Source organism: Marmota monax, unplaced genomic scaffold (assembly GCF_021218885.2).
Source record: "Marmota monax isolate L192 unplaced genomic scaffold, Marmota_monax_Labrador192_F-V1.1 WCK01_AAM20220418_F8-fsc00175, whole genome shotgun sequence".
Lineage (NCBI taxonomy): Eukaryota > Metazoa > Chordata > Mammalia > Rodentia > Sciuridae > Marmota > Marmota monax.
In genome coordinates, this window is record NW_026695246.1 from 3,687,144 (window position 1) to 3,712,938 (window position 25,795).

Here is a 25,795-nt window from a genome sequence, read left to right on the forward strand (position 1 = left end):
TATTCAATATTAAACAATTTATGGTACTCAAATTTATATTTATGTAAGTCCAGACAGAAAATCCATGACGGATCTAGCTTTTAAAATACTGTTTTAAGAGACAACGAAATGACAATATAAGTTACCACTGGTTTATGTGATGAAATTTAATATTTTTACACTGTCTAAAATATATATCTTATATAACACCCATCACAATACTTGAACATGATATATAAAATTTCAGGTTCATTCCCAAGCATCAATAGTTCAACTGAACAAATTTCTCTAAATTGAAATCGTAACATTTTTTTTCTGAAATTAAGCTTTAAAAATAATATCTATGAAATAAACAATAGTAATTCATGAATTAATAGCTTTTTCTTACTATTTATCCAATTGTAATCTGCCTATTAATCACACATGCACAATAGTAGCTCGACATCTTTGCTATTTTGTTTACTGTTATATTAAAAATATTTTTAATGTTTTTCCATAAAAAGCACGTATTTCAAAATAGGAGTATAGAACATATTTTAAACTACTGTTAGTTTGGTTTTTAAGTTTAAATATTTAGATGTATAGTTTATGGATTCTGTTATGGTTTGGATGTGAGGTATCCCTCAAAAGCTCAGGTGTGAGACAGTGCAAGAGGGTTCAGAGGAGAAATGATTAGTTTGTAAGAGTCTTAACCCAATCAGTAGATTAATCCCCTAATAGGGATTAACTGAGTGTAACTGAAATGGTAGGGTATGGCTAGAGGAGGTGGGAATTAGGGCATGGTTTGGATGTATATTTATATCTGGAGAGTGGAGTCACTCTTCCTGCTTCCTGATCACCATAATGGGAGCTGTTTCCCTCTGCCACACTTTCCCACCACATTGTTCAGCCTGACCTCGAGCCACAAGAAATGGAGCCGGCCTTCTGTGGACTAAGACCTCTGAAACCATGAGCCCCCAAATAAACTTTTCCTCCTTTAAAATTGTTCTGGTCAGCTCCTTTAGTCACAGTAGTGGGAAAAGCTAACTAAAACAATTCCCATTTGCATTTTGGTCCTCTTAAATGTTAGGGAGATCCAGTTAGGATATTCTTGCAATAGTCTGGGCAATAAGTTATGTAGCTTGATCAGGGTTGTGGTCGTGGAGATGTGAGAAGTCATCAAACTCTGTACATCTTGAAAGAGGCACTAAAGGATTTTCTGACAAATCAGATTTAACTCAAAAGAGGAAAATTAAGTGACACAAGTTTTTGGCCTGAACAACTAGACAGAAGTTGTCATTATATGAGTTAAGGAAGAATGTGGGAGGAACATTTATGGGGATTTCAGAAGTTCAACTTTGTTGTGTTAAGCTCAGATGTTAGTTTAACTCTTAGCCATTAGTAGTCATTAGGGTAGGAATAGGAAAGTGATTATATTCAAATCCTTGGGATGAGCGAGATCCACTCTTGGCCTTTTGCTTTCATCAATTAGGAGACATGATATATTGAAAGAAGGGAACACTCTATTGTGACAGTTCTCTACCTTAATAGCAGAAAGTGTCAAAGAACCTGGAACTCATCTCCCAAAACCATTCCCACAGGCTAGTAATTTCCTTCCTTTGGATGCCCTGGGGAAAGCTCACAATTACCATCAATCCTGGGTACTAACCCCGAGGTCTTAACTTCTAACTTCCTGTAAAACATCCTCCACAAACATAGGTATAAGACACTGTCAGATATCACAAAACCTACACATGAATTATTGCTCTCTTAATGGTTCTCTGCCCGATTGCCTTTTATGTCAAATGCTTTGGTGTGATTTATTTTCTTTTGTCTTCCTAGGTGAGTTGGATGACCCAATGGTGGAGAAGATATAAAGAAAAAGATCAAACATAGAAGCAAACAAGGAAACAAACTAAGTTCCTAAATCTCTTCACTATCTAATCCTTAAATTAAAAAACAAAGAAAATTTCCAGTGTAAGCATGTCTTTTTTAATTACTTGCAAGTTATGTTCTTTCTGACAGAAACAGGCACAGCCACTACTCAAGTCATATCATGACCTAAACAGAAAAGAACTGATAAAGGAAGAGAGAAATGTCAAGAGTGAACTTCACCTCAGTCTTATTTAAAAAAAAAAAAAAAAAAAATCCTTGGATGAGAAACTAATGCACTATTTCCAAAATTAACCTCCTATAGGACATTGTCCCACGGGCTAGTACTTGATATGTTCTAAATACACAATGAACTTGGGATCACTGAATAAAACAAAGTTAATATGATTTCTTTTCTGTGGGAATGTCAGAGACTACACTATGGGCTTTATGAATCTTTAGGAGGTAGATATAGAATACAGCACATTCAACATGTATTTGAAGCAAAACCTACTTTTTCAAGTGATTCATAATAGCAATGTCCAGAAATGGTGTTCCTCTGGACAGTTTGGGAAACACTGTTCTGATATACATATGGATGAGAATCCTAAAAGTGAATATTTGCCAAAGTTGGCAGAGCAAAACCATAAAGTTTCCTATCACCCACTCCCTCATTTGACACACCAAAATTTACAAATCTGCATATCTACCTTCACAGAACAAAATTCAGTTTGAATTCAATAAATTCACTTTTTTAAAAAATGAAGCTGCTGAATTATCCAATATTCACAGTTATTAAATATTCACATTGCAAATGAATTCCCAATCTCCCACCTGCTCCAGCAATGTTATCACTGAATAACTGGAATTAATTATTCTCGAGATGATAATAATGATGCCAAAGAGTTTATCCTAATTAAATGTTCCACCATGAAGAAAGAACTGAAATTTAGATCAGTAATGATTTAATTTTATTCTTTAATCTTTTAGGGACATTCAGTTCTTGTAAGCACAATAATTTGATGAAGGGTTGCATCATTTCTATGATTGAGCTATATCTTTTTATCAACGTTCTTTTTCCATTTTACCAAACACTCTTGTCCACATAATACAGGTTTTATGGAAAAACCCTTACACATGATAAATTTTAAACATATTTTAGATAATCTTTGCCACTCTTTCCATGCATTTCCACTGAATTAAACTAATGTGAGAATGAAACTGACATGAGAATTCCACCAAGAGAATCAGAAACTTCAAGAAAGACCTTTCGTGATAGTTTGTCAGCTATTAACACACAGTTATATGAGGTATAAAAATATTTAGAAGAATATATTTATTAATTATAAATCTCATTCATATTTTCCATGAAGACATTAATCCTTTAAATAGTTATTGAGTGATTAATAAGTAATGTCATTATAATGCTAAACAAAAAATGTCAGCTACAGAGTTAGTAGACATATGTTCTCAATTGTTTAAAAGAAGATGCCTTAGAATAGAAATACTAATTGAATCTACACAATTATGTAATTTTTCTGTATTATTGTTTTAATCATGAAAAAAATGGAAGTTTTTTGTTTTGTTTTTTTTTAAGTTCACTTCTACATGTCAATACTTATTCCACTAAACCCAACTACAGTGTCCAATACCCAAATTTATGGTGAAATTCCAGGAGTTTTCTCTGGGTACAAAAGGAACCCAGTAAAAATGCTGTCATCCTCAGCACTGGAATAAACCCCATTCCAATCTTTTGACAATTCCAGCCACACTTGATCTCCTGCACTTAATTTCAGGATGATGAGGAGAGAGGCCTGGTCTATTTCCTGACCGTAGAGAGTGTCTCTGGACTTGAACTGCTTCTTATTCTGGGCCACCAGGCTGATCCGAGCAGGTCGACCCTTCACAGTAACATGGTAAGAAAAGACGTATGTCCCAGGGATGCTGCAGTTAAATTTCCCAGTGGCAGGGTTGTAATCCCCTTGGTCATTATATAAAATCTTGTCAAATTTGATGGGGATGTTGGGAGGAGGGAATGGCTTTGATAAAGCAGCGCTGAAAGCCGACTGCAGGAGTTTGGCGACCTCGCCCTTGGAGCCCTTGAAGCCCCGTGAGCCCTTCTTCCCAATAGGTCCTCGGACCCCTTTGTTCCCAAGCTCACCCTTTGGCCCAGTAGGTCCCAAAAGACCAGGAGGACCTAACTCCCCTTTTTCTCCTTTAACCCCTGGATCACCTTTAGCGCCAGGCAGACCATCGGGGCCCCTTTTGCCTTCTGTCCCAGTGTCTCCTTTGCTACCTTTATCTCCTTTTACCCCCTCCTCCCCTTTTTGCCCTTTTGCTCCCCTCTCTCCAGAATCTCCGCAGTAGCCTTTCTGTCCCACCTCCCCCTTCTCTCCTTTGGCTCCAGGCCCTCCGTTCAATCCTGGAGAGCCCACAGCCCCGGGGTCTCCTTTATCTCCTTTGGTGCCATTTTCACATGGGTCTCCCTTTGAGCCTTTTTGTCCTTTAACTCCTGCCAAGCCAATGTTTCCTTTATCCCCCTTAGGACCAAGTCCACCTGAAATGAAAAATTAAAATAACATTTAAGGATCACAAAAGCCAAACAAGATGCCATTACCACAGAGCTCAAAAAATAGGAATAAAATTTACTTCCCTGGACATGGAAACCCCTTCTTGCCTGGCAGAGGCTGTGCCTGGCAGCCATAAATGCAATGAGCAATTTATAACATATCATAATCCCAGAAAGAGAAAAGTTTGTGCTTCCAAGAAACAATAGCTTACATCCAGAATTCACATATCTACTTCTTTTTTTCCACCTTTAAGATAATAAAGAATATTAAAATATTTTTGCTTACAATATAAAATTAATTACCCTTTGTATTTTGACCCATCTCAAGTATTCTCCTAAATCTCCATATTGTCTATCCAAACCCAAAATCTTACAAGGCATAGAAACTAAAACCAAAAAAATTGACAGCTAGAGAGAGAGGAACAGAGCTCAGATATCTTTACCTCATCTCTAAATTCCTAGACCTATTTCAATCAGCACACTAAATTATTCGAAAAATAGTAGTAATTTATATTTCCATCTTACTTCTCTGAAAACTTTAAATACAAACAGGAAAAGAATGAGGGCTTTACAGCATTCATGATGGTGCACAATTATATATTTTGTATTGTACCTGGTTCTCCAGGTTTTCCTGGATATCCTGGAACTCCGCTTGTCCCTTGGTCCCCACGCTCTCCTTTTACTCCTAAAATGATACCAAGATTAACTTTTTTCCAACTATGTCATTTATGATATATCTAAAACATCCCTTTCACAACTATGTCACATTCCAGTGTTTCCTTTAACCAAAATGGTTTAAAGGTAAAATAATGTGAAAAGGGAATTTATTGAAGGCGATTGTGAATGCCAATCCCTCAAATAGACTTCATTTTGCCTATGGCATTTCCAGGACTCCTCAAACTCCTCATCACATCCTGCATATCTTGCATATGTATGTGGTTATGCTTATTTTATTATAAATTTTAAATGACAGTTCAGTTGTCTTCTTTATATGCCCACCATGCCTCAGTAAAGCACAGAACATGGTATTCTGCAATTAGCTAAAACTAGTCATAACAAAAATCCATCCAGGAATGAAAAATTATCCCTGACTTAGAACATGAAAGAAAAGTCAATTTTCATTACATGTTGGAATAATTTTCAAATGTTCTTTGGACAAATTATAAGACTATGAGAAATCATATTTGAAGAACATTGAAAGATTTGGATTTGCAGATATTTGCCATGTTACAATAAAATGGATTTTGCATTGTCCTATCTTGTTAAGTCTATCACAGACTCACTTTGATTATAAAAGACAATAGCAATAATAGTAGTATTAAAAACAGTTAACTTGTATTGACAATTTGTGCCAAATACTGTTCCAAGCTCTTAACATTTTTTAACTTACCCTGGACATTTTTTAACTTCATATAATTTTATTAAATATTAATACTACCTTTTATGTAACAAGAAGGCTCTATAACAGCATATTTCATCAATTTGAACACTTATAATTTACAAAGCTTAAAACACATCCCCTTCAAAAATGGTAGAGCAAATATTTTTGTTTTCACTTTTGCCAGAAGAACATGAGATATGAAAAAAATAAAAATTTGCACAGAGTCAAACATGACTGTATATTACCTTCTTTGGCATCTATTCGCCAACTTTATTATTTATATTATGACTAACAATTTTGCTTCATTTTTAATCATAAAAAATAAACCCTAAATCAAATTAAAAGTGATGAAAATAAATTCCCCTAATTTCACAGTACCCACTAAAGAAATCCTATGAGGTCTAAGTAGCCACTTCCTCTATTACCACTCCACAGAAAATACAAAATTAGAAATTAACTCATAGGCCATCAAGAAAATATCCAGATACATTTTGAGAGAACCCAACCAGAATGGAAGTGAAGGCCCAAGCCTATTCCAGTCCATGCTAATAATATAACATTGACCTTCACTCACAGAGTTATTTAAGTTTTCAAGTTTATTTAAGGGGTTTCATTGCTTGTAGTGAATTAATCAAGTAGTCATTAGCCAGAATGTAACCATTCTACTCATTTTATTTTATTTTTTTTAACTTTCAATCTTAGCCATGAGTCCAAGGTAAGTCTGGAAGTAAAAGGAGAGTTTCCACTTTATAGAGAGTTGGCTGAATGAATCTCTACTTTTGATCCTTCATCAAAGCATATTTTTAAGAACCTTATGATACTTCCCTATATTTTCTTCTACTTCCAGAAGTCTAGCTTCCAGAATATATGAATCACTGGGGAGGTTCATCACTCATCTTTATTTCACAGGGTTTCTGCTAACATAATTCAGCCACAAAAGGATTAAATGTTTCTGAGAATGAAAATCGCATAACTGACAAGTGTGAAGTAGCTCTTTCTTACCTTAGCGTCTTTTTTGAGTAATTACTTCACTGAATGTTCTAGCAGAAATGAGTTAGGCAGTTCCTGAGCCATGTGGAGGGTGATGTATAGATGATATTAGGTCTTTTGACATGTGACACTAAAGCTCAAACATTGAACTTGATGAATAGATGGTATTTCTACAGGCTGCTCCTATTCACTGAGGAATTTCTCAATGTCCCAGTGAATCTGTAATCTTCCCTCAGTACCTTGGAGCACTTACAGACCCAGGGATTTCCTGGGGCAGGAAAGCCTTCTTTACTGACACACCTATGGAATTATAGGATTTTTGAGCTGGAAAAGATCTATGAAAGCACTCATAACTACAAATCTTCTTTGATAGTAAACAGGGGTATAAATAAGTATCAAGTTCATTCCCCTCAATTTCCAGGCAAAGTAAAGCCACTGGTCCAAAGTCACCATTATATGCTTAATACTTCTGTTTTAATTCATGGCTCTGCACCCCATCAATACTGCCTCTGTTTTTAGTGAGTCACTGGAGATGGCAAGTTCTCCTTAGCAGTCAGGCTATCCACCTAAATTGAATATTGTAGAGCTTGCCGGCTCTATTTAGTTCTATTTACTATGAAATTAATTTGCATCATAAGTAAGAGCCCACCTGGAGTATGTAGGAAAGCACCCTTCCCAAGAGACTATACTTTGTGGTTTCCAGTCACTGGGTCAACCAGATGTCCAATCAGAAATAGGAAAGTTGTGTAACTCTGTGTGTGTGGTTTTTTTTGTGTGTGTGTGTATGTGTGTGTGTGTGTGTTGTTCCCAGACCAGTTTAGAATTTCTAAATTAGAAATTTCTAAATTTCTACTTACAAAGATAATAATTCTATATCAAATGAATTCACAATATACTTTACCAAGTACTTAAATATTTAAAAACTGACATAACTTCAAGAATCAAGAAATTACTTAGAAAATTATTCTCCTTAAAAATGATGCAAAATGTCCCTTGAGGTTTTGGCATGAAATGAAATTAATTACTTACCTTTCTCTCCTTTCTGGCCTTTTGAGCCTTGGGGTCCAATGACTCCTTGTGATCCTGGGATCCCCATATTACCAGTCTCTCCTTTAAGACCTGGAAACAGGGGTTTAAAACTATCAATATAGAAAAAAAAATCTCTTTTGAAATTCGTTAGTTAGGGGACAAGGGGGACAGTCATTTTTTTTTAAACTAATAACTGTCAATGTTCTAATCATAAAATCAGGTGAGAATAAACTATTACAGAGTTCTAAGGGCAATATTTTTGTCTGATTTGCAATTTTGTACACCTGAATAGATAAATTGAGCCCATTAGTACTTGTCACTGTATTCATGGCAGTGATCAAATGATTCAGGGAAGCGGCACTACATCAAACAGCAAGAACAAAATAATTACCTGACACTAAAACTCATATGGACCACACTTTCAAATTGGAAGCAAAAACATAATACCTAGCACTTTTAGATTTCCCATTCATCCACATATTCATTCATTCAGGAACTATTTCTGAGGTGTCTTATACACCAAGCACCTCACACACACACACACACACACACACACACACACACATACACACAAACACACACACACCCTGCTAGTGTTAGGAACACAGCCATTAACATGCCAGCAATCCCAATCCCCAAAAGCTGAGACTCCATGAAAGATAAGCATTGAATAGATAGCTATATAAAGAAATCAAAATTGCCACACTGTAGTTGATGATATAAAGAAAAATAGGAAGGTCCTATTGTATGATAGGGTAAAAAAAGAACCTAACTTATATTTGTGGGATCAGAGGAGAGATCCCTGAGAAAAGACTCAATGAATGCACTAGGATTTTCTGAAGCAAAAAATAGCAGGTAGTTATTTTAAGAAAGTAAGAATTAAAAAGACCATAGTGTTTTTAAGCAACTGAAAAATAGGGGGGCACTATGGGTGGAAATAGTGGTCAAGGATAAGAGGAGGCTGAGAAGCAGGCAAGGGTCAGATCACACAAGGATCAGACTTCATTGAGTGTCCTTGTTCACCAGGGCAATTCAGTTCCCTTCCACTTACCTGGACCACAGAGGGATCCTAAGCCTAGGAAAATTATTCTTCCTGAAACCCCAGTCCTATTCCAGACATATGAATCACTTTCCAATTGGAATAATTTAAGGTCAGTTTCTTTGAAATTTAACCATATAAATAAGTACATTCAACAAAATTATAATACTTCACCTTAATATAATTAAGGCTGATGGAATAGGATGAAATTATATTCAATAGAATTCCTCTTTGAAAAAAATACAGTATTTGTTTGGAAGAAAACCTTTAATAAATTGTTTGCAATGGAAATTAAGGCTGAAGGCAAGGTCAAATAACCAAGGGCTGATGGATAAGCTCTTCTGTCTAGAAAAGAGAAGATTACATGGAGGAGAAAGAGATGGAGAAAGAAGAAGCAGAGAAGGTGGGAGCAAGCAAAATGGTCAATTTCATTTCCCTGTGCAATACCCACCTCCCCATGGCCCCCCAAAGGCTCAATGTGGTCACACTATTGAGGGCTGTGATAAAGTGCTGTCCCAGGTGACACCGGGAACACAAAAATAACTATACATGAAGCTACAGGGAAGAGGAAGGCTGCCTCTTTCATCCCGGTAAATTGTGTGTCTGGGTTTGATTTTCGTAATTACCATGAAACTAAACATGAAGGGAAAAGCTGAGGCTTCAAGGTCACAAATTGATTTTGACTCCAGGTTCTGCACTCACAGGTGCTACAACCTCTAGATTTACCAAACATTCCCTAGACTGTGACCAAATCATCAGGTGAAATGCAATGATATTTTTAACATTTCTATAAAGATTTGAAATAAAATAAAATGCCAACCATTCTTGACATGTAGTACCTACAATCATAATTGAACTAAAGAGAGAAGCAGAAGATAAAACTTTAAAATAGAATTTTTAACCTTTGCTGATTATTAGATATATCTGAATATTTCAAGATGTTTTCATTCAGAAAGTTTATAAAGTTAGACTAGTGACTTTTAAAAGCAGATAATGCAAAATGTGATATTTGCAATGTGCATGTTTATGTGTTCATGTGACCAAGGTCTGAAAATTAATAAAGGAGAATTGAAATGGTTGGATTTTAGTAGCCTTGTTTTTCTTTTTCAAATTTGTTCAATGTTGCTCTTAGATTTCTAATGAGAGAGAGGAGAGCAGAGTGGAGAGGAGTGAAGGGGAGGGGAAGAGAGGAAGAAGTAATATCTTTAAAAATACTAATATCTGGAACATATGTCTCTTTCTGAATCTCAAAAGCAGTATCCTGTCATATAAGCTTCCAAGTATTCCACAAGACAGGTCCATACTCCTACCATAGATAACTGGAAAGATAAAAATGATTATCTGAGTATTTATTTTATCCCAGGCACCGCAATGAGTTCTTGTGTGTATCTCTTTCTTCTTGAGGATTCTGTGAAGTCAGTATCATTGTTATCACATGTTACCATTTTGGAAACTGAGACTGACAGAAGTAATGAAGCTTCTCTAGGGTAAGACCATGATAGAATCAATGTTTTTAGCCTTTAAGCACTGTCCAGTCAGACTAAAACAGGCTAATAACTTGACATCTTCAAAATATTTGTCACATAGGATTAGAGGAGGGGTTGAACTCTAAGAACAGCCCAGTCAAATCCATGACTGGGTAAAACAAAAGCCCCTATTGTAGACTTCAAAGCCTTAGATGACAGCTTAGCAACCAGTTGTGTCTACTTGACCCTGCCCTTGGGGTTTCCACTCGCAAACAGCTTGCCAGCCAAACAGGATGCTAGGAAAGTTCTGGTAAATATGACTTTCTTAGACTCATCACATTTTGCAAGTTTTAGCAACCTTGAAATCTTGATGCCCCTGGCCACTGCCCATCTCCTTCACCCTTAATCCATCCCCTAATAAATGCTGACTATATATATTAAAAGATCCCGCAATGGGATGAAATGAATGAAAAGCCCGTGAAGATGTATAATTACTGTCTTTATAACTTTCTGTTCTTCAGGCAAGACTCAGCAAACATCGATATGAATTCTTTTCAGGGAAGAGAGAATTTGAAATTGACATTTTGATCTTAATTTTACCTTGAATTCTCTCTGCTACATGACATGTAAAAGTCAAAATGTATTACAATAAAACTGAAAGTATATTCATTACATATATATTAAAGACATCTACAATTTTGAAATAAATAACCACAGTGTTCAATGGAGAAAATTCCTGGGCAAGGACACAGTGTTGCTTCAGAATTTCAATGAGGAGCAAACCGAATCCCGCACTTCATTCTCTACCTCACAGGCATTCCATCTCTAATCCTAACTACAAATAGCACTCAAAAAATCCATCAGTCAGCACACATTCTTACCAGGCAATAGAATTTTCATCTACCTTTTAAAATCAGCCATTAATGAAAAGACTGTACAGATAATAAATGCACTCAGCTTGGAGATCTGGAGCACCAGTACTGAGGTCAGAAATCCCTGCCTTGACTCTAGCCAGAAAGTCCAAGAGAACTTTCTGCAGTGACAGAAATGTTCTATAATACCTGTGCTGTTCAAATGAGTAGTCACTGGCCACATATGGTAATCAGACACTTGAAATGATTGTGGAACTGAATTGCTTATCATATTTAATTTCAGTATTTATTAATAACCACACATATGACTAGGGGTTACCATGTTGGGCAGCACAGCACCCATTTGCATTTGCATTTGTGACAATCTTACCCCTAGGCCTATCACCATCTGCATGACAGTATAAAAATCTTTAGAACAATGCCATCCCCTGACCCACCTCTTCATTGATGTACAAGTGACAAACATGGCTTCCCATATATTTCAAATACCTGGTTTTCCAGTCTTTCCAGGTTCTCCTTTCTGCCCCACAATAGGTGAGCAACAACGACAACAATTCAACAAGAAATCAGCTGTGTCAAGAGTGAGGTTTTCAAAGGAAAAGAGAGTGGCAGTGGCGAAGGCAGACTCCAGGGCTGAGGGGTCAGTGGTTGGTGCCACCACTGCAGGCATTTCCATCAAGGGGTTTTCTTCTTCCTCCTGAGGTGAACCACTGGATGGCTTTAGACCCTTGGGTATCTCTTGTCCTTCATATTTTTTCGTAAATTTGATGTATGGTGTGGTCTTTGCTCTTGTGTCCACACCAGCAATAGCCAAAATAATTAAAATGACCCAAATCCAAGAAAACATCCACATATTTGAGGCTGGAAGAAAGATAGGATAAAAAATAGACACAAATTATATGAGTTTCAATTGAAAAGACTAAGTGAAATAAATATATACTTATATGGGAGAAATATATGCATATGTGAACCATAAGAATGAACAGAATGCATAATATAAAATGATATATTGTTGATATATTTTATATGTAAATGTGTGCTTGAATCAAAACCAAATATTTTATTTACTTGAAGTATTTATTATAAGGAACACTTTGTTTCAGTTCTCCTTTCTGGTTGTTTTCTCAGTGTTACATGTTCTAAAGTAGTATTCTCAATCATTCAAATTATCTTGCCAAATAGCAAACATGATCTATAATAAATGCAACACGACTTAATAGCTCATATACCCTGTGGAAAAAAAATATGTGTAATTTCCTGACTGACCTCACTCAGATTTATAGGAATCAAATATATTTGTATTAAAGAGAGATGAAAAATATTGAACAGAATGTTTTATTCCAGCAAACTCAATTATTTCAAGAAAAAAAAATACTGATGAAATAGTCTTTAAATCTACCAGGGATAATGGTCCTGGTTGTGAGAGCACTCTTTGGGAATCTATTATAATTAACAGAGAGGGAGACAATAAAAAATCATAAATTCGAATATATCCTATGTCCTTAGATTCTTTACATGCCATTTAACTCTTTAATTCTTTGCTTTATAATTTGGGGAGTTTTTCTGAAAACTCACATTTATCCTTGTATTCTTCTAATGGGATAAAGTGTGGTTATTATTATTAAGGTTTTATAAATGTCCAAAGTAAATGATACAAGGTTTGCAATGAAGTGAAATTGTGATAGTTCACAGTATTCCCTTCCCCCATCAACTCCCAGAAGTCTAGTAGCTTCTAACAGACAGCCAAGGTTAGAAATGCATGTTATATGTTAGGAGAAAAAACAATTAAGATAATTAGTAAGAGAATAAAAAGAAAGAAAGAAAATAAGGATAGTAAAAACACCTACTATGCATAGAGTCACTACTATGAGAAGGTGCCTTACATCAATTCAGCCAGTTCTCAAAACAGCTATGCCAGGTAGGTGACATACTTCTTCACCTTCACAGAGGAGGAAGCAGCCAACAAGGGATTACATACCTTGTCCAGGTCACACAGCCAGTAAATTATGGATTTAGGACTTAAATCCAGGATTCTTTAATTTCAAACCCTAAACCCTTTCCACAAATCATGTGTCATTTATAAGGATGGGATTAAAGAACAATAAATCCAAGGGTAGCTCAATGGAACAGAGCTATGGAGGAGACAGATATAAATCAGAGCAGATGAGAAGAGACAAGATAAGACACTTCCTCTCCCAAATCATATAAAGATCCAAAATGTTAACCTTCCTTCTTCCATATTCATCCACTTACTATCAACCATGTCACCAGCAGTGCAGGATTACACATAATGTTGACACCAAACATAACCCATGTTTCTGTTCTTAGGAGCCTACAGTCCAAGAAGGAGCAATGAGAAGCAACAAAAACAAAGAGGGGGAAGTGTGAAAGGCAGTGCATCATGCTGCATTTCTCCAAATACAGATCCCACTCTTACAAACACTATACCCCGAGCAAGTGAACACACCAAACAAGGTTAACAATGCACCTGCCAGTCAAACCAGCCTCCGAAAAAACTAGGATATTGTTTAAATGCAAAGTAATTGAACTTTCAATAGCTCATACAATTGCATTCAATAAAACAATCATTTGTTCAACAAACATTTATTTGAACATCTAAGAAGACTTGTGCTGGGTCCTATAATAGGAAGCCAAGTAAAACCCAGTTCAACCCCTTTAAGAATCTTTTCCACAGTAAACATCCAAATATAACGAGGCCCACATCTTGAGACTATAAAGAAATAGATCTGGCCAAAGGCCCAAAGTGAAATATTAGTGGCTTTTCATTCTCTCACCACTTTACTATAAGAAGCACTGGAGTTTGCAGAACGCTGAGTGTTAAAGCTCTAGGATATTTTCTATGGTATCTGTAAAAAGTGAAGTCACAGGGGAAATAACCTTCCTTTTTCCTTAATAGAACATGTCTGTGTTATTCTTCCATTCCTACAAAATATTTTTGATCCTGGAAGCAAGTTTGTGATAGGATTTTGGTAAACTAGTCCTAAGGGTGCAGGCAAGAGAGGGGTTGAAAGAAAGGAAAGGACTCAACACTGAGAACCCAGCAGGCATTGTTCTCGGCACTTCATAATTGTTATGTCATTTATACCACACAAGAACCATGCAAGATAAGATTTATTATGCACTACAATTGGTTATAAAACGGAGGCACAGAGATGTTAAGTGGCCTGCCCAAGGTGATGGTGTTAGGAAGCAGAGGAGCTGCCATCAAAACATAGGTCCACTTGACTCTGAAGTGTAGTTCCTACTGTGTCATGCTGTGTGGGGATTAATGAGTGATCAGAGATGCTGCAAAAGTAAATGGAAGTTGGACCCTCCATGAAGCTCAACCCTGAGCCATTTGTTGAAAAGTGATCTACTGCAGACAGGAACTGGGAAATTAATGAGAGAGACAAAGAAGAGAAAAGGGAAAAGTCTGGCTCTGACAGTAGAACACATTGGTGCTGGGCAAACAAAGTTACCGAAGGGAACACAGCACATATGACAAGAAGCCAAAAGATTACAGAAAGGAATGGACAGAGCCAACAAGTACAAGGAAGGTGCTCAGTGTCCCTATCTGAGGGCATGAATTGTCTTCATATAAGTTTCTCTTGCATTGTGGGTTCCTGCTTCCCAATTTAAGTATAGATGTTAAAGGATAATGTTGTTGGCACTTTAAAACTGTGAAAAACTCCCCAAACACAAAGCCTTTTGAAGATTGCAGCCAAGTATTGGTAGTAAACTGATGGATGATGAGGACATATCATTTCTTTTTATAATAACAGCATTTTGTGAAAGAGTGCCAGTCCCAAGCCTAGATCTTAGGACATGTGTGTTTCCACTTGCTTTCTTGCCCTTTTGCCATTGCTATCAGAAGGATGTGAATCAGCTAGCTTACTAGTCACCAGAGGAAGATGAGAGACACATGGAGTAGAGTTGCCCTAGCCAAACACACCCTAGAGCAGAGCACCCAAAAGAGGAGGTAAGGCCTCCTGACACAAACTGAGATACAATTTACCTCAGATATTTGTTCCAGTTATCCACTGCTGTTTAACAAGGTAGCCCAAATTCAGTGTCTTAAAACAACAAAACCATTTTATTATGGCTAACAGTTCTGTGGTTCAGATACTCAGGCCTGGATTGGCCAGGTGATTCCTCTGCTCTGTGAGACACTGACAAAGTCATTTAGTAGTGTTCAGCTGATGGGTGGGTCAGTTGGGAGGGACTAACCTACAAATCTGGTGTCTCAATAGAAATGGAAGACTGAACTTGACTTGTACTTGCGATCACATGGTTTACAGGTTTACCAATCTCAACATAGTTTTTCCATAATGGCTCAGGGGTCCCAAAGAGAATGTTTCAAAAACATGGAAGCTCAGGGGCTCAAAATGTTATTCTGAGAACTGCATTTCCCAGAAATTCTTGCCATCAGGATTCCAGTTTAGTTTTTGCCAATGGAAAAAAAAAAGTACATGGAAATATATGAGACAGAATATAGAAAACAATTGTCTCCTGCAAGCAGCAGCTAGTAAATGCATGGGCTTTGGCAGATGTGAAATTTTGTGGTGGCCCTCGGCACAACATCCCACCTTCGTTCTGCAGGTGGCTGTGACTATGAGCAGCAGTATCCTGTGGTTCTTGCCCCAAGCAATAGTAACAATACAGTGACTCCCTGAAAACTAGAGATAAAATTGACAGCTAGTGGCAGACCTCCCTGCCCTTTCCCCTCCCTGCTTCAATGATTGAATAAGCACTTAATTGCCTGTATTAAATCCCTTTCTGCCTAACATACCTACATTGATTCCAGACCAAATCCTATTATCATTTATTCTTCTCCATTTAATTTAACTCTATTTCTATTATTATAAACTCCCAGCCTGCCAGCCTGTCTAATGTCCAATTCTTTATTCTTTTTCCTTAACCCATTAACTCCCCATCCATCCATACCTTTATCTATTACAAAAACAAAAATTTTTGTCAAAATATACCCCCAAATCAGTTTCAGTCATCAAATAATCCATGCCAATATTATATTTCAGTTGTATTGTAAATGTTAATTCCATATAAATAATTTTTAAATAATTTCAGATACATGGTTATGTGTACATATGTTGCATAGGCCAAAAAAGAGGTGATTTTTTTTTACCTAAAGTATATTCTTCCCCTTTGACCCTGTATAGCTATAGAAAATTATAAGATGAAATTAAAAGTCCCTAGCATCCTTTTGCTATTTGAATAGCATGTGAGACTTGAGATCTCTCACAATATTTCATTTAGAGCAGTGTTTTATACTGTGTTTCTTTCCATGCTCATGTTTTTCTTTCTTTCTCTCTTTCTTCCTCTATTTCTTTTTCTTTTGTGTTAGTCAGCTTTTCATTGCTGTGACCAAAATATCCAACAAGATCAACTTGGAGGAGGAAAAGTTTATTTTGGCTCAGAGTATCAAAGGTTCAGTTCATGGTCAGCTGCTTCCACTGCTTTTACATTCAGCCTCACACAAAAATCTCAGGACATGGGCAAATGTAGAGAAGTTCTTTAACAAAATGTGAAATAAATGGCCTCTAGTCTATGCCCAGTAGAATCCTCCTTCCCCTCTGAAACCTCCTAAGCAAAAGCTTTACTGTCTGCATTTTGGTTGGCATTCTTGTCTTCTGCAAACCCAGTAGATTTATCAATTAAGCTCTGCTTAAAACATTCTAAAGCTTCTGCAGCCCACATCTCCAAATTTTCCAGACTCTTCCTATAAACGTTTCCAAAGTGTTCTGAACCACGTGATGGTCAGGTTAGTCATAGTAATGGCCTTACTTCTTAGTACTAATTTCTATGTTAGTCAGATTTGTGTTGCTAAGACCAAAATAACTGACAAAAACAATTTAGAGGAGGAAAAGCTTAATTTGGGGGGCTCACAGTTCAGAAGTTTAATCCACAGTTAACTAAGTCCATTATTCTGGGCCCAATGTTGGGGAGCAGTACATCATGGCAGAAGGGCATGGTGGAATAGAAGCAGCTCCCCTCCGTGGGAGCCAGGAATCAGGGTAGGAGGGGCCCCAGACAAGATCACCTCTTTCAGGACACATCCCCAGTGCCCCACTTCCTTCAGTCATGCCCAACCTGCCTACAGTTATCACCCCATTAGTTCATTTAAGCTAAAATGTACTGATTAGGTTAGGCTCTCATAATCTAATCATTTAACCTCCTTCATTAACACAGAAACTTTTAAGGCGCACCTCCTAACCAAACCATAACCCCTTAGACAAACTAACCAAAAGAAAAATACAGAAGAACCAAGTTAATAAAATTAGAAATGAAAAAGGAGAAATCACTAATCATACATATCTCGGAAATCCAGAGGATCATTAGGTACTATTTTGAAAACTTATACTCTAATGAATTGGAAAACCCAGAAGAAGTGGATACATTTCTAGATACATATGACCTGCCAAAATTGAATCAAGAGACATATAAAACCTAAACAAATAGTTAACAATGAGACAGAAGCACTAATAAAATCCTTCCAACAAACAAAAGCCCAGGACCAGATGGATTCTCAGCTGAATTCTATCAGACCTTTAAATAAGAATTAATACCAATGATCCTCAAATTATTTCATGAAATAAAAATGAATGGAACACTTCCAAATTCATTCTATGAAGCCAGTATTATCCTCATAGCAAAACCAGATAAGGATACTTCAAGAGGAAAGAAAACTACAGATCAATATCTTTGATACATTTAGACGCAAAAGTCCTTAATAAAATATTAGAAAATCATATTCAACAACAGATTAAGAAGATTTTTCATCATGACCAAGTTGGTTTTAGCCAAGGACTGCAAGGATGATTTAATTTATGCAAATCAATAAATGTATTTCACCACATACATAGAATTAAAGACAAAAGCCATATACATAGTCATCTAAATAGATGCAGAGAAAGCCTTTGACAAAATTCATCACACATTCATGATAAAATCACTGAAGAAACTAAGGATAAAGGACTCTACCTCAATATCTTAGGAAATACATGACAAATCCTAATCATCATCATAGTGAATGGGAAAACTGAGAGCATTTCCTTAAAAATTCAGAATAATAATACCACTCCTATTCTGTATAGTAATAGAAAGTCTAGTCAGAACAATTAGGACAGAGAAGTAAATAAAAGGGATAAAAATCAGAAAGGAAGAAGTTGAATTATCACTATTTGCAGATGATTCAATTTTATACTTTGAAGGTCTAAAACACTCCACCAGAAGACTGCTAGGGCTAAGAAAAAAAAATTCAGTAAAGTAGCAGGTTATAAAATCTGGATACAAAAATTCAATAGCTTTCCTATACACCTGCAATGAATCTGTTGAAAAAGAAATCAGAAAAACAATCCCATTTACAATTACTTCAAAAAAAAGAAAGAAAGAAAGAAAAGAAAAAAAGAAACAAAACTAACCAAGAAAGTGAAATCCCTCTACAATGAAAATTACAGAACATTGAAGAAAGAAATTGAAGAAGACACAAGAAAATGGTAAGACCACTCATGTTCATAGATAGGCAAAAATAATCAATATTGTTAAAATGGCCATACTACCAAAAGCAATATACAGATTTTAATGCAATCCCCATCAAAATACCAATGACATTACATCATTTCACAGAACTAGAAAAAAATCATAAAATTCATTTGGAAGAATGAAAGACCCAGAATAGCCAAAGCAATTCTAAGCCAAAAAGGCAATGCTGGAGACATCATAATGCCTGACTTCAGAGTTATAGTAACAAAAACTGCATGGTACAGGCATAAAAACAGACACATGAACCAATGGGACAGAAAAGAAGACACAGAGACAAACTAATACAGATACAGTCATCGGATCCTTGACAAAGGTGCCAAAAATACACTGGAGGAAAGACAGCCTGTTTAGCAAATAATGCTGGGGAAACTCGTTATCCATATACAGGAGAATGAGACTAAACCCTTATCTCTCACCCTGCACGAAAATGAATTCAACACAATACCCTTTATTCAATCAAAAGTTATTTATTAAAGATCATTGTATAAACTGTGGTATACATACACAATGAAATATTACTCAGCATTAAAAGAGAATAAAATCATGGCATTTGCAGGTAAATGGATGGAGTTGGAGAATATCAAACTAAGAGAAGTAAGCCAGTCCCAAAAAAACAAACGCTGAATGGTTTCTCCGATAAGTGGATGCTGATCCATAATGGGAGTAGGTGAGAGCATGGGAGGAATGGAGAAACTTTGGATAGGGCAAAGAGAAACGAGGGGGAAGGGAGAGGACATGGGGGTAGGAAAGATGGTGGAATAAGATGGATATCATTACCCTAGGTACATGTATGAAGACATAAATGGTGTGACTCTACTCTGTATACAACCAGAGAAATAAAAAATTATGTTCCATATACTATGATCCATATACTATGACCCAATTTTATGTTCCAAATTACATTTCAAATGAATTGAAATGCATTCTGCTTTCATGTATAACAAATTAGAACAAATAAATAAATATTTTTTTAAAAAAAATAAAGATCACTGTGTCATATGCAGGAGAACAAAATATCTGCTCTCATAGATACTATAATTAAATGTGAATAACAAATATAAGATGGTAAATATAAATAAGGAAAACTACCCCTTTTACAATAACCTCAAAACAAAATAAGATACTTAGGAATCAATTTAATGAAAGAGGTGAGAGATCTGTACAATGAAAACTACAGAACTCTAAAGAAAGAAATCAAAGAAGACCTTAGAAGATGGAAAGATCTACCTTGCTCTTGGATAGGCAGAATTAATATTATCAAAATGAACATACTACCAAAAGTATTATACAGATTTAATGCAATTCCAATCAAAATCCCAATGACATTCCTCATAGAAATAGAAAAAGCGATCATGAAATTCATCTGGAAAAATAAGAGATGTAGAATAGCTAAAACAATCCTTAGTAAGAAGAGTGAAGCAGGTGGCATTACTATATCACCTTAAACTATACTACAGAGGGTATACAAAAACAGCATGGTATTGGCACCAAAACAGACTGGTAGACCAATGGTACAGAATATAGGACACAGACACTAACTCACAAAACTACAATTATCTTACATTAGACAAAGGTGCCAAAAACATGTGTTGGAGAAAAGATTGCCTCTTCAACAAATGGTGCTGAGAAAACTGGAAATCCATATGCAACAAAATGAAATTAAACCCCTATCTCTCACTATGCACAAAACTCAACTCAAAGTGGATCGAGGATCTAGGAATTAAACCAGAGACTCTGCATCTAATAGAAGAAAACGGTAGGCACTAATCTTCATCATGTGGGATTAGGCCCCAACTTCCTTAATAAGACTCCTATAGCACAACAATTAAAACCAAGGATCAATAAATGCGATGGAATCAAACTAAAAAGCTTATTCTCAGCAAATGAAACAATCTGTGAGGTGAACAGAGAGCCTACATCCTGGGAGCAAATTTTTACTCCTCACACATCAGATAGAGCACTAATCTCTAGGGTATACAAAGAACTCAAAAAGCTAAACACCAAAAAAAACAACAAACAAATAAACAAATAACCCAATCAACAAATGGGCCAGTGACCTGAACAGACACTTCTCAGAAGAGGATATATAATCAATCAACAAATATATGAAAAAAAATGTTCATCATCTCTAGTAATTAAAGAAATGCAAATCAAAACCACTCTAAGATATCATCTCACTCCAGTCAGAATGGCAGCTATTATGAAAACAAACAACAATAAGTGTTGGCGAGAATGTGGGAAAAAGGTACACTCATACATTGCTGGTGGGACTGCAAATTAGTGCAGCCAATATGGAAAGCAGTATGGAGATTCTTTGGAAGGAACGGAACCACAATTTGACCCAGCTATCCCTCTCCTCAATTTATACCCAAAAGACTTAAAAACAGCATACTATAGGGACACAGCCACATCAATGTTTATAGCAGCACAATTCACAATAGCTAAACTATGAAGCCAACTTAGATGCCCTTCAGTGGATGAATGGATAAAAAAAATGTGGCATATATACACAATGGAATTTTACTCAGCAATAAAAGAGAATAAAATCATGATATTTGCAGGTAAATGGATGGAGTTCTAGAATATAATGCTTAGTGAAGTTAGCCAATCCCCAAAAAACAAATGCCGAATGTTATCTCTGATATAAGGAGGCTGACTCATAGTGGGGTAGAGAGGGGGAGCATGGGAGGAATAGATGAATTCTAGATAGGGCAGAGGGGTGGGAGAAAAAGGGAGGAGGCAGGGGATTAGCAAGGATGGTGGAATGTGACAGACATCATCATCCAAAGTACATGTATAAAGACACGAATTGGTGTCAACATACTTCATATACAATCAGAGATATGAAAAATTGTGCTGTATACATGTAATAAGAATTGTAATGCATTCTGCTGTCATTTATTTTTTAAAATCAATTTTTTAAAAGAATGGTAAATAAATAAATTCCAGACTGCAATAGTACTATGGAGAAAATAAGTAAGGGTATTTGATAAAGAATAACAAGGAAAGTTTATTTCAGACTGGTGAGCCAAAGAAAGGTGAGGAAACAGCACTTAGCTGATAGGAAAGTCCTGAGGAAAATGCACTGATAAATCAAGAGCGAACAGCCTTAGAACAAGCAGGAACCGGATATGCCTTTGGAAGAGAAAGAAATGAAACCAGTATGCCCCAGATGTGTGGAGAGAGAGGAGAGAACTATGGGGTGTCTGGGTGCATCATGCTGCAACCCATCTTAAGGATTTCTTATTCTACAGGTTATAAAAAAAGTAATCAAAAAGTAAAACCCAGGGACAGACTTGATAATAGCTTTAAAGTTCCACCATAGATACCCTATGGAGGATGTTTGAAGGTGGGACAGCACGCCTGTAATCCCAGCCTCCGGGAGGCTGAGACAGGAGGATTTGGGGTTCAAAGCCAGCCTCAACAACAGCAAAGCACTAAGCAACTCAGTGAGATCCTGTCTCTAAATAAAACATAAATAGGGCTGAGTATGTGGCTCCTTAGTTGAGTGTGCCTGAGTTCAATCCTCAGCATCCAAAAACAAAACAAACAACAAACAAAAAATGGAGGCTATTGTAGTAGTCCAAGCAAGAGATGATAGTGACTTAGAACAATTTGTTGACATTATTTCACAAATTAAAAGATCAACCCATTCTTGAAAATAAACTTCAATTTATTTTCTATCTGGAAAGTTCATTCTTCGACCTAAATTAGAATTTAACTTTATATTTTGACCCGAGAAGTTTTCTTGGAATTATAGTTTTTATTAATATAATTTAAATTGAGGGTTAAGGAAAAAATGAGTATAATTTTATACATGGAAATTTCCTAAGGAAAATGGTCAACAATTATTTTCTTTTGGAAATTCAAGTTGAGGTTTAGATATTGGTCACATTTTACTTTAGTATAGATTGAATCAGGAAAAAAAAAGTTTTATAATAGGCAGAAAACCTAAACACAGAATTTGTTGACATAGAATTTGTTTACATAGAAATGGTATTTAACTGCCTCTCTAAGACCAAAGTAATTAATCCTTATATTCTCTGAGTGAATTTTAGGAGTGCAGTGAGATTTTAGCCTCAGCTTCCAATAAAACAACTTGAGTGAGATGAACCTGATTGGACTAAAGGGCTTTTTCTCTATTAAGATATGGAAGCCTGAGCCACAGTCAAGAAATGGGATAACTTCAGGCTTGTTCTGAGGATGTCTGAGAACCTGCCTGTGATTTCCCATTTAAATAAGTAATCAAGAGTGATGCTCAAAGTTGGGAGCATCAGCCAAGAGGGATCATTAACCTCATTGATGTCAAATTCATTCAGGCATGTTCACCCTAAGGAAGAAGGTCCCACAAGAGCAAGTTGCACAAGGATGTCAGGAGAGAAAACAAGAAAGCACATTTGCTGCTGCCACTTCCATCTCCTTCCTCCTGAGAGCTACATCCATCGAGCAGTATTCTTTCTTTTTGAGGTTCCTGGTGTTGTGCTAGCATTACCTTAGGAACCACAAGTGACAGTTTCTGATAAGCTATTTCCTCCTGCTTCGATTCTGCTGGTAAACTCAAGACAGGCAGGCCTCCTAGCGCTTAGATCTTGAGTTCACTCACAAATATAAGCTGCATCAAAAGGAAACAGAAAAAACTCTATAACCTATTTCCCATTTTATTTTTAAAGAGCAATTCCATAGTGATTGTAATCTGCTCTGATAGGATTTGCACATCTCTTTGTGTTGGTAGATGCAACAAAAGTATCATAATTTCTATTGTCCAGTGGTAAGTTATTTCTTTCAGTGTCTAAAGAAGTAAACCCATTACAATTTTATTAAGTACATTGAATATGACCTTACATTCTACCAAGTTAAATGCTTCTTGTATTTGACAAGTGTGCAGTAAAATGAAAACATTCTCAGCACTTTTCTGTCAGATGGAAAGGGACAGGTTTTTGTTCAGAGTATAAAATCATAAAGAGGCCAGCGGCAAATGAGGACACATTTTTTCCCTCCTGTATGAGTTCCATAGTTTTTTTTAAGTTCCTCCTCTTCTCCTCCCACCCTTCCTTAAATCAAAGTAGTAAGTCAGAAAGCAGAACATTACAAGTGGCATTCAACACCCACAGCGTAGGGTTGGATATGGGGAAGGAACTTCAATACTTCCAAAAGCAATCAAGCCAGGGCAGGACCAAGTAATAATTCAGGTGACGGGTTGATGGAAAAATGAAGTCACCTGCATGGATGAGTAGACAGGTCAAAATGTGGATTAAATTTAGGCACAAAAATAAGCCCTGATTCTAAACCTCTAGAGCCTAAAAACAAAAACCTTTACACAAGGGGTTAGGCAAAGACAAGAATTAATTTATTATTATTACTTGGTTTCATCTTTTTTATTTCCCTCACTGTAATTCTGGATATGACAACTGTAGTGTTTTTATTTTTAGGGATTGAGTGATTTAACAACTTGAGTGAGATGAACTTGATTGGACTAATGGACTTTCTTTGTTTTAACACATGTAAGCCTAAGCCGGAGTCAAGAAAGGGGGATGATTCAGTGCTGGAAAGGGACAGAATGAATGACTCTGTGAGTATGCAACTAGATAACAAACCTGAAGTAAATTTTGCAGACAGGTATATTCCACTGATTGTAAAAAGAGCAGTGGGGAATTGTGTGTAGTCTGAGGGAGGGGTTATATGGTGACTGTGATTTCTACTCAAGTTTTCTGCAAACCTGAAACAGCTCAAAAAAAATAAATAAATAAATAAAGTCCATTAATTTTTTAATAAAAAAAAGAAGAAAGAAAACAAGGTGATCTGAACATGCTGATGGATTTGTTCCTTTGTTTTTTAGTTGGTCCTGCAACTAATAATCTATCAAAGTTGTTATTGCAAAGCTAAATTTAAAACTTACATATGTCCATAATATATTTTTTGTTAAGTTTTGGCATGTTCACAAAAATCCAAGACGGAGTTAAAGTAGAATTCACAATAGAAACTATCTGTGAGGTAGATTTGCTACTTCCTTGCACAAATTAGACTAAGTATAAACAAACCTAAGCAAATCTCTTCACCTTTTTAGAGACCAAGCAGAACGCCTGATGTGGAGTGTTCCTCAGGAGGGAATCATGACAGAAAAGGAGTGGGAGTGAGTGGCACCCAGTCCATCAGGGAGCCAGAGTTTCCCCAAAAGGGAGGTTCTGCGGACACTTCAGGACACAGAAGCTGACAGATTGGTGAGAAGGCCCCATATAAACTTGTCTTTCAGAAGTTGCCAAGAGAAACTGGTCTAGGCTTATAGGTAGCATAGTTGGTTCTTACTCTGTCTCCAGTTCTTAAAACCCTATTTAAAATCACGTAACACTCCTTTACAATCATAAAGCCATTGTCACTGGCCAGTGACATCATCAAAAATGTGCAGAAAACATGGAAGACACAGGTACACAGCAGTTCCCTGGGTTTTCCTGACACTCCCCTGCTTTGCTGTCACTCTATATTGCATCAGACTCCAAGACTTTATGGATCTGGGTTCGTTGGAAGCCCTGAGCCTGGGTCACTAACCTGCCTCAGGAACCTGTCTCAACCCACAAGAGTTTTGCTGTGGTGGTACAGGCCAGTAATCCCAGAGGCTCAGGAGGCTAAGGCAGGAGGATTGTGAGTTCAAAGCCAGCCTCAGCAAAATCGAGGTGCTAAGCAACTCAGTGAGACCCTGTCTCTAAATAAAATACAAAATAGGGCTGGGGATGTAGCTCAGTGGTCAAGGGCCCCTGAGTTCAATCCCTGGTACCAAAAAAGAAAAGAAAAGAAAAAAAAAAGAGTCTGGGCTAGATGCTCTAACTCTATACCCTTTCTAGTTCTATAGTATTAAGATTCTTTTCCAAGCAAATCCTGGCCAACCACAGTTGGTGACAGAGAATTTAATATTGCTTTGTCCTCATTTTGTCATCTGGTTCAGGGCCTGTTCCAGGACTTCAGAGTCAGCTCATGGTAAGCTCTGCCTGTGGCAATGGCTCAGAAGCCCATTAGAGGGTCAGGGTTCTCTCCTAGAGAGTTGAAAATCTCAGAATAACAGATAGC

General features: G+C 36.6%; 1 protein-coding gene across 3 annotated transcripts in view; it reads right to left on the reverse strand.

Moving 5' to 3' along the window:
* Positions 1-2,482: 2,482 nt before the first annotated feature.
* Positions 2,483-25,795, reverse strand: part of Otol1 (otolin 1) — a 116,511-nt gene continuing 93,198 nt past the window's right edge. For all 3 annotated transcript variants that reach the window (XM_046422980.2, XM_058578280.1, XM_058578279.1), the window contains 4 exons: positions 11,666-12,037; positions 7,800-7,889; positions 5,013-5,084; positions 2,483-4,387 (listed from right to left, as the gene is read on the reverse strand). In XM_046422980.2, the coding sequence (XP_046278936.1) occupies positions 3,489-4,387; positions 5,013-5,084; positions 7,800-7,889; positions 11,666-12,037 (1,433 nt within the window). In that variant the 3' untranslated portion in view covers positions 2,483-3,488. The remainder of the gene's footprint in view (positions 4,388-5,012; positions 5,085-7,799; positions 7,890-11,665; positions 12,038-25,795) is intronic.